Here is a 10610-nt window from a genome sequence, read left to right on the forward strand (position 1 = left end):
TAGGTATATAAGTGTAATAAATCAATAAATACAATTCAGCACCTTATTAAAAGGATGACAAAGAAATACGTTAAAAACAGTTTGGTTAACAAAATAACAGATCCAGACATTTAGTGTTCCCTTCCATGCAAGAACCTACTAGAAGAACCTTTCAGTGGCACAGAAGAATCATTTCAAGATTTCTTTCACTAAAAGAATAAATTAATTGATTCACTTCACCTGTAATTTAGTTCATCCTGTTCAGGGTTGCCGTCATGTCCAGAGCCTACCTGGAATCATTGGGCGCAAGGCAGGAACACACCCTGGACATGGCACCAGTCCATCAGAAGGCATCACATACTCAGCCAGTCACTCACATAATTTGAGCATACATGAGAACATGTATTTAAGACTGTATGTACAAAGGTTGGACAATGAAACTGAAACACCTGTCATTTTAGTGTGGAAGGTTTCATGGCTAAATTGGAGCAGCCTGGTGGCCAATCTTCATTAATTGCACATTGCACCAGTAAGAGCAGAGTGTGAAGGTTCAGTTAGCAGAGGGTAAGAGCACAGTTTCCTCAAAATATTGCAATGCACACAACATTATGGGTGACATACCAGAGTTCAAAAGAGGACAAATTGTTGGTGCACGTCTTGCTGGTGCATCTGTGACCAAGACAGCAAGTCGTTGTGATGTATCAAGAGCCACGGTATCCAGGGTAATGTCAGCATACCACCAAGAACGACAAAACACATCCAACAGGATTAACTGTGGATGCAAGAGGAAGCTGTCTGAAAGGAATGTTCGGGTGCTGACCCGGATTGTATCCAAAAAACATAAAACCACGGCACCTCAACTCTCCTGTTTCCACCAGAACTATCCGTCGGGAGCTCCACAGGGTCAATACACACGGCCGGGCTGCTATAGCCAAACCTTTGGTCACTCGTGCCAATGCCAAACATTGGTGCAAGGAGCGCAAATCTTGGGTTGTGGACAATGTGAAACATGTATTGTTCTCTGATGAGTCCACCTTTACTGTTTTCCCCACATCCGGGAGAGTTACGGTGTGGAGAAGCCCCAAAGAAGCGTACCACCCCGACTGTTGCATGCCCAGAGTGAAGCATGGGGGTGGATCAGTGATGGTTTGGGCTGCCATATCATGACATTCCCTTGGCCCAATACTTTTGCTAGATGGGCACATCACTGCCAAGGACTACTGAACCATTCCGGAGGACAATGTTCATCCAATGGTTCAAACATTGTATCCTGAAGGCGGTGCTGTGTATCAGGACGACAATGCACCAATACACACAGCAAGACTGGTGAAAGACTGGTTTGATGAACATGAAAGTGAAGTTGAACATCTCCCATGGCCTGCACAGTCACCAGATCTAAATATTATTGAGCCACTTTGGGTTGTTTTGGAGGAGCGAGTCAGGAAACGTTTTCCTCCACCAGCATCATGTAGTGACCTGGCGACTATGCTGCAAGAAGAATGGTCAGGAATGTTGAGGAAGGTTGGGGGCATGGGTACCATCCATTTTCATTTCATCAAAGTTTTTGCAGATCAGCAAATACCAGCATTCTTCATAGTTAATATTTACTTGTTCCAGTTCACTGTAGCCTCATGCATCTGGTTAGTGCAGAGTAGTGGTAACATAGGATTCAATTCCCAGCTCAGCCTGGAACTCCATGCTACACGAATAAGAGCTTGGGCAAGAAACCTAACACCGCTGAGGCCTACATCTGTGACATAAATTACATTGTGTATGTCACTGTGAGTCAGTAAATGGCTAAAATCTAAATATATGTGTAAATGACCTGCTATAAAAACCTTAGATATCCATCTCAAATTACCACTGTCAAGATGCATTCACTACCATAGTAACGGAAGTTCATTAAACAATAGTGAAGAGCCTGGTCACCAAAAACAATGGCATTACACCTCACAGAGGTGGAAAACCTAATAAACCAGTGCAAGAAATCCAAGCTCTGCCTGAGTGTTAGAAAAATTAAAGAAAGTAATGTGGACTGTGATACAGCTGTAGTGTTCTAAACACTAGAAGACCCTTTATATTAGTAATATAACATGGCCCCCACACACCTCCTGAGGCAACTGCAGGGCCCATCTTAGTCGTGACAGCTTTTACTCTTTTGTGAGGGATTTACACTAGATGTTGGAATGCTTCTCATCAGTATTTGAGGGCATTCAGCCACAAAATCATTACGAAGCCCAAGTATTGATGCTCAGTTCAAAGCCCTATGTTTGGTAAGGACACACCACACTTGGCTGAATCCCACATGGCTCTTTTTTATGCCGGCCTTACAACAAACGATATTTCAAAGGATTTCACTGTTGAAGGCAAATCCAGTGTATTGCAAGGTCCCAGTTACTCTTTTCTCTTCTGTTGCAAGGTGGTCAGGATAACTGTCTTTTATTCTTGGTTCCTTCAAATAGTGACCCTTAGTCTTTACAAAATCATAATCTGCGACAAAAAATGTGTTATATTTTACATGAGTCTTCTTCTGTATGGTTAGCGAGTCATTATGCAAGATCCTAGCTCTGTGTATCACTGGGGAAAAAAAGCACACACACAAAAAGTCTTGTAAAAAAACAATTTTTGCAAAATGGTTCACATTAATACAAAGATTCAAAAAACACAAAAACATACAACATACAACACTGTGTTTCCATGCTTAAGGTGTTAAGGACACTTTTGTAGTTGCACTAATCCAGTAGTTATTTTTCCGTAATCGGTAAAGCTGCCATTTCTGAGTCAAAATTTTGCCCTGCAAGTAAAGTTTGTTCTTACATTACTCAGATATTCCTAAATATGACTAAATACTAGCAACAATTTATTTTTTAGTGCTCTGTCCATCAAAAGTATCTGAGGAGATTTGCCTCCTACCTACAACAAAGTACTGTAAACATCTTATATTCACTTATACATCATAAAAATACAACAGATAAGAAAACATCATAAAGGAAAAGTCCAGTGTTTTTCTTCCCAGTGTTGCCTCCGTCTTGTCTTACATCTAGTCAACTGTCCAAAAAACTGTAACTGCGGTGGTATCTATCATTGATTGTTTTTGCTGTTTCAGATCACTTAAGGTGGCATTACAGATGAGAGGAGCAACATGCAGAAGCAGAGCCTCAAACTCCCCCACTGACCTACCAAAACACTCCTGAAATCCCAGAGTTGTTCTGTAGACTAGGGTGAATTCATTTTGTGCCAGTTAGTTGCTGTGCTTAAAGTAAAATGGTAAATTCAACATCACTCCTACTCAATTAATCTATTTCTTCTTCCTCTTCCAGTGTCTTTCTTTGATTTCAGTGTTTAGACAAAAAAGTGTGATTTAGTATGAAGGATCCACTACAGGAAAAATTAGATTCGTTTTTTTCCATGCACAAAAACCCTTTGTGTCAATAGGCCTTTAGGTATAGGGTAGTGTCAGTGCAACGTGTGCAGGAGATGCAGCAAATTCTCAGGAACACTCTTCTGCACACTCTGAGTTTGAGTTTTGTTAGTGTAGATTTTAAACCAGCAGCTCATTTGAAAATTGAGAAGCAGCATGTCACCACCCCCCATTTAACTAAATACAAGAAGGCAACCTGAAATACTGTCGACAGATGGAGAAAATGTTGAAAAATACTACACTTCTGACATTTAACTGCACATGTATATATCCTCACAGAGCAAAAGTGTAGTGGAACACTAAGCGTAATTCTATAGCTGACATGTAAACACACCCTGAAACAGGTTTGAGCTCAAATTCAATAGCAGAGAAATTTTGATTGCCTTACAGCTTTGCTGATATCTATACTTGTATCATTTAGTTCTCTATGTCGTAGTTCTCAGGCTTTAAAGGAGAGGATCTTTTCCTTATGTTGGTTAGGTTTGGGGTTTCATGTTTATTTTCATCTGAGATGCTCCCAACTTCATGTTCCATTTCTTTCTTCTTTTCTCTCTTCGTCAGCTTCAGACACTTCTGTAAGTAAGCCCCAAGTAGTGCTCCAAAAAAAAAACCCATAACACTCACTAATGAGAGGGCAACCACTGTACTTTTAGCAGGGAGTAGACCTAAAAAATAGGAAAGACATAGAATGAATTTATACGGACAAGCTGCTTTTAATTGTATTATTTTAAATAAGATATTTGTTACTGAGGAATATTTCATTTGGCCGTATGCATTTTTAGAATGCATATATAACAAGAGAATCAGACTGCGCTAGACTCAACCTCAGCTGGCCCTATTGGTTTACACAGCACCAGGTTCAACCCAAATACCAACAAGGTACCAACCCTTCAATAGAAATGTCAGGGAGTGGACACAGTGTTTAATCTCCAGCAGCACGGCTTTCTGAGTCCAAACTGTTTTAGATGGCACTATAGGCCAAAAGTGCACCATTGTCTTTATCTATTCGTCATCTACATCGTCATAGGGCTTCTTTCAGGTGACCAAAGAAGGTTTGTCCAATGGGGCAAGATCAGGATTGTAGGGAGGATGCTTTAACACCTCCAAACAAATCTTTAGATTACGTGGATAATTTGTCACAATTTTAGGCTTCAACCCTTCAGTGAGCTTTTCACTGTAATGATGTTGATTGATAAAACTGTTGATTGTTCTAATCCACTTGCTAAAGTCGTGACCATCAACCTTGTGGTACGTCATGTCCAGGTCCAAACCGCTGCATGGTATGGCGAACGTTTGGTGATTTTGCTATATTTAGCAAATTTTCAGACCTTCTCTTGAGTTATTAAAAAAACAAGAGACTAGCAACAAATCTAGCGACTTTCTGTACAAAGCTTAGATACTTGAGAATCCTGGAGAATCCCAGAAAACTGTAAGCATCTATTTTCCTGCTAGACTTTGAAATGTTTCTTGGTCAGCGGTTGAAGGTGTTTCTACTCCATACTCAATTTACTCTCAGGCTAGTAGTGATATTTCGATGTTCAACAGCAATCATTCTTTTTAAAATTTGTTTGAAAATGTCAAAACACTGATTGTGCTCTTCACTGAGTTTTTTCAGGACATCCGCTGCATAAAATGAAGGGATGCAAACTATTTTAGAACACGTGTCTGTGACTTTTGTTTTTCTTTCACCTTTTCCACTTTGAATATAAATGTTTTCAAATAAAGTTTAGATATGGTTATGTTTACACAAGGTGTTTATGGAGAGCACTGTATGCCCAGTTTGTTATTGTCAAGTTCAAATCCAGTTTTTATCAAAATAATTATCCACTACATAATTACTACAATAACTAAAAGTACCAGCCCTAATGAAATGTAGAATAACAAGCATGAAAGCTTTGGGGAAAAAACACTTACCAATGACTGTTAGTTTGTGAACGCCCACCACTTCCTTTGTTCTGTTGTCTGTGATGGTGTAGGTTCCACTGTCAGACTCTAAGACTTTACTCAGCACCACAGCGTTATTCAGGATGGAGGCTCTCTGCTCGTAGTCTGGTTTACAATCAAAAGAGTCTTCCTTTGGCTTGGTGCACATCCAGGACTCTGCAGTGTTTCCACCGTCCTGTGAGAAGTGCATCATCACTGGAGTTGGGACGACTAGATCCAGAGAGACAGAGTCACCCTCTTTTATAGAGTGTTCAAACCGATGAACTGTGGGAGAAAACAGAGGCGTGTAATTAACTGTTTCCAACCTAATAATGATAATGAATGAATAAGTAAATAACGGATAGCTTCCACTGTAGTTTCATATGACACACCATAATGCATATATTAAAACAGTCTGAAGTTATTTTAAAATGTGACAAAAATTAAATTATAATAACCTTCAACAGTCAGAGAAACTGCGTGTGGGTATCCGTACGCTCCGTCCTTAAGAGAGCATCTAAACAAACCAGAATCAGAGAATCTGACATTCTTGATGCTAAGAGAGAGGTCACCATTTCTGTAGTTTTCTGTTGACACCATGGCCCTCTGCTCAAATCCAGAACCATACGAAATCTTTCCGTCCTCAAGTTTAACCACCAGCTTTTGGTCTTTTTCCCACTGAATGTAGATGGAGGAGAAGTCTGAGTGTTTATCTGTTTCAGCGAAGCATGGAAGTGTAGCCTGAGCTCCAAAAGAGATATTCAATGTGGTAGGAACTGGAATGACAAAAAAAGGCAATTTAATGTTTAATTCATACAACATTAGAGTTTCTCGTACTATCTCCTGATTTCTTTGTATCTTTCCATGGTCTCTTTTTGAAGTCAAATTCTTTTCATGATTTTGACCTCAGTTGTGCTTCATATAAAGACATCATCATTTGTGCATCACATAAAGCTGTCTTCTATGAAGTTAAAAGAAATCAATCTAATCATATTTTTGTCAACTTTTTATACACTGAGCACAGCATATTACAAAAGCTTATTAAATATGTTCAGAATTTACCCAGAACTTCTATCTTCTGGTCACAGTAGTCTTTTCCATCACATGTGCAGTAGTACCAGCCTCTGTCATTGTACACAACAGATGATATAGTCAAGGAAACATCTCCACTTCTGATCTTCTCTCCGGAGCATTCAATCCTGCCCTCAAACTCTGGAGCAACAGTACACTTCCCTCCAGAAAAGTGAAATATGTGAGATATTTGGAATACATCTAATCCTTTGGTGGACCATGTCACTGTTGAGCAGTTCAGTTTACAGGAAATAGTGGCACTGTGTCCAAGCTGCACCACAACTGCATCTATCACTGAAGCAATGGCAAACAGCACTGGAAAAGAAAATACATACTTGTGAAAACAAATGGAAAATCAAGTAGTTAAAAATAATTACATAATCACATTTAATTATTTTCTGGCCTTTTTTCTTTGGTCGTCCAAAAATGATTTATATTTGGATCAGATCAGTTTTAGTAGTTTGAATGTGTAAATATTTTTTTGTTCTTCATTAATAAATTTCATTAAATAAATTATTTGATTGATATATTTCATTACATAAATCATTTAAATAAATCTTTTTTGTGATCATTGATTGTATCCTGTGAAACTACAGGTCCTCTTCTGAATAAACAGGTTCTTGCACTGATTCAGCGTTTAAATATTAATCACAGTCTGGTCCTCATGTGCCAAAGGACAGAGGATTTATTCCTGAAATCTATACAATAATATGACTTCAGCTAATCACTGCATTCCTCAATTACTCTGCAGTTGTCTGCCACAATAAATATGCAGTGAAATATACTGACTTTTTTCTCAGAAACATTCAGACATCATTCTCAGAATTATCTCATGGTGGAAAATATTATTAAGAGACTTTATTTGCTCCCTCAATTTAGTCATTCATTCCCTCAATTTAGACAGACATGACACAGACTATGCATTAGGACACGTTTGATCTCTCCTGTCCATTCTTTATTTACACCTGTCAGTGCCACTGTAAAGATGTTTATTTGTAATTATTTGATTAATTTAGTCTATTTCATAGGTATATGTTTATAACTATTTTCTTCATTCTACACTCTACATTCTATAGTATTCTATTCTATACTATAATATATATATGCAGCACTGGAGCAGTCCAATTTATGTGAATATTAATTACAAACATACATTGCATTCATTGTGTTATGGACATGACAAATTGGGCAATATTAGGTTCTGAACAGCAATAATAGACTCACTAGATGTGTAAATGTGTCCTTTTTGCAAAAATCGGTGTCACAAATCCCTTTAGTGTCGTATTATCACGCAATGCCTCATTATATTGAATGAGGTGTCAAGTTAAATCTTATGGTGCCCTCTTGTGGACGATATAGGTATTGCCTGATCTCATTTTCAGGTTTAATTCTGTCCACAAAAGCCCCGATGTGTTTTATCTGATTTATTTATGTTGTAGTTAATACATAAAGACAGTAGCAGGTCAGTTGGATTTTACTGAATAATTCTCTTGAGAATGAGATGTGATTTTGGCCGCAGCTATGAGCCGCTCAACATTAGTCCACTGTCCCGCCTCCAGCTGAATGTTCCGCGCCAAACTCGCTCAGTTAAAAACGAAATGGAGTCCCGTCAGATTCACTCCTCCTCGACCTGAACTATTAATGTTTTAGTTAAAAAGTGGTTGTAATGTGTAAATAAGGAATGGACAGGAGAAATCAAACAAGTGACGGATAACCTGAAAATGATTGTTAAATTGAGTTGATTGTTGTTAGCGGCGACAGGAAAGTACGTATTTAATCGTATTTAAGCAAATTAGGCTGAAAGACGATGGTGTGCATTGCTGTAGACAGAGTCTAGAAACGAATGCACTTTGTTGTGATGTCAAAAACGGTCTGTTTTTTTTAGCTATTGAAAGGAAAAGGAGCATATATCAAATGCACCGGAGCGTCCATAAAAACAGTGTGCATTGTTCTCTGTGTCCGTACCATTCAGAATATGTAGCGATAGTGATAACCCTGTGTTAGATATAACCTTATTTTTAAAAGGTATTGACGCCGGAAAACCGAATATCGAAAAGAAAACTAACTTTACCGTGGTAACGCTTCAGGTCCATCACATCCAGGACAAACAGACTGAAAAACAGCTTTTACCCCAGTGATGTACGGGAACTGAACGCACAAACCTCTTAAGCCACTCAGGGCCTGTGCAATACACAGCAAACACACGCACATTAATCTCCTCTACTACCCAGGGCTACTGCATGTTTCTACTGTTTTTGTTTGTTTAAGCACTTTAAGGATTGCTGCTCAATTTCGTTGTACATGTGCAATGACAATAAAGGCTATCTTATCTTATCTTGAATTCTGACTCGGAATCGTTTTTCTTTCTTCAACGCCATGGGCCTGAAGCTCCGACACTTCTACACAGTCTATATTCTCCGCCTCGTGCTGTGTGCTCGCGCAAAAAAGTAAAAAAAAAAAGATGAAATACGTGCAGGTTAAATATCGATATCACTAGCTCTGTCTCTGATCAGTACACGCTGTGTTCTAAGTTGTGGATTTGGAAACAACAAACTTTAAAACTTAGCGGTTAAACACCTCCACACACTTCTCCCGTTTTGTGCAAACACTAAAGCCGTGCATGGATTTGTGCTGTTCAAAACTTACCAGGAGTTATTAATCTTCTCTGTCCGTGCAGCATCGAGCCTGTAATGTTCTGAAACAGCAGAAGACTGTAAATAAATAAAGGTTTTTATTAGACAGCGCTAGACTGTATAACACGTGTTTAGGACTTGAATGAGTAATGCTTTCACTTTGAGCGGTTCTTCACGGAAGAGGGGGCGGGAGGAGGTGGTTTCGACTCTTGCAGGAATAACACTCAGAAGATATTTTAATTTTTATTACCTTAAAACATGTGTAATGGTCCCTGTCCAGTAGGTTAGATATCAGCAGGTGATCAGTCATTTCTTGAATGTTGATGTTTTTCAACATTTTTCGATTTTACTGTACACACGGGCACATTATCATTACGATTTTAAAAATTGTATTCATGTTTTTACTTTTTATTTTTTATTTTTTGGTTAGAGCTTCTAAAGATAGCAAGTATTGTGAAGTGTTTGTTGAAAAAGTGATCCAAGGACAACCACTGGTGCAGAGTCAGGGCTCACTGACCTGTGGGTAATGAAGCCTAGCCCTCCTTTGTCTGCTCCTAGAGAAGCAGTGTGTGTAAAATTAGCTCTTCTGGGGACTGAAACCACCAGCGTGTGATTTTGCAGTGTGACAAAGAACCTACTCAGTAAACAAGGAACGTCCCTGTACATTCAAAATACATCTAAAAGTAGTCTGTCCGTCAATGACATATTTTAAACATCAATGGACGTCCAAATTCCATCTTAATAAGTTAGTTAAGTGGTGACGAATCGATAACGTCAGTGGACGTCCAAAATGCGTTTTATACAAGTAATTTTTTTCATGACCAATTATTAACGTCAATGGACGTCCAAAATACGTCTAATAGTCATCTTTTCAATGTCTGTGTTTGGACGTCTTTTCAACTTTCATTTTCAACCTTAAGAGAACGTTGATTAGACGGCAGTCATTACGTTATTCTAACGTTGAATCAACGCTAAATGTTTACTGGGTAGCACCTTTCTTAGACCTGAGGTCAAATGAAGTGTGTAATGTAGGTGTGTTTCAATGGCTTTTATCTCAGACGTCTGATTAATGTATAAATAAATATGTCTTTAAATAGACACCCTTCTTCGGCTGGTGACCACATGGATGGCAACGATGCTGACCGCCGTTGGCAGAAGCCCACAGCTCAAAACACTGATGAAGATCATGTGCTTGCAAAACGATCCTCTAGAGCTACTGCCCAGCAGGCACAGGACGTCAGAAAGGCATTGATCTCTAACGTTGAACAGACGTTGAGTTTTAGTTGGAAATGAAAATCGGGTTGACGTCTAAACCCAACGTTGCCTTGACAACAAGCTTCAACGTTGGACAGACGTTGAATTTTTGTTGGAAATGAAATCGGGTTGACGTCATAGCCCGACGTTGCCTTGACAACAATTTTCAACGTTCGACAGACGTTGATTTTTAGTTGGAAATGAAAATTGGGTTGACGTCTAAACCCGATAAACATTGATGTGACGTCAAGACTCAAAGTTGGTTAGACATTGAAATGTGGTTAGTAATCAAAGTCAGATATTACTCAAAAATTAACGTCAGGATGACG

The 10610-nt window shown here is 38.9% G+C and overlaps 1 protein-coding gene across 2 annotated transcripts; it reads right to left on the minus strand.

The window, feature by feature from the left end:
- Positions 1 to 2207: 2207 nt before the first annotated feature.
- Positions 2208 to 6844, minus strand: LOC136687472 (uncharacterized). 2 transcript variants are annotated; one of them, XM_066661918.1, is made up of 4 exons: positions 6386 to 6844; positions 5782 to 6099; positions 5315 to 5608; positions 2208 to 4065 (listed from the first exon to the last, which is right to left on the minus strand). In XM_066661918.1, the coding sequence occupies exons 2-4, from the start codon at positions 5921 to 5923 to the stop codon at positions 3818 to 3820; spliced, it is 684 nt and encodes a 227-aa protein (XP_066518015.1). In that variant the 5' UTR covers positions 5924 to 6099; positions 6386 to 6844; the 3' UTR covers positions 2208 to 3817. The 2 variants fall into 2 exon arrangements, with proteins under 2 accessions (XP_066518015.1, XP_066518014.1); XM_066661917.1 differs by having other exon boundaries at positions 5782 to 6844.
- Between the last annotated feature and the right edge of the window lie 3766 nt (positions 6845 to 10610).

Source organism: Hoplias malabaricus, chromosome 2, assembly GCF_029633855.1.
Source record: "Hoplias malabaricus isolate fHopMal1 chromosome 2, fHopMal1.hap1, whole genome shotgun sequence".
In the NCBI taxonomy this organism is placed as follows: Eukaryota; Metazoa; Chordata; class Actinopteri; order Characiformes; family Erythrinidae; genus Hoplias; species Hoplias malabaricus.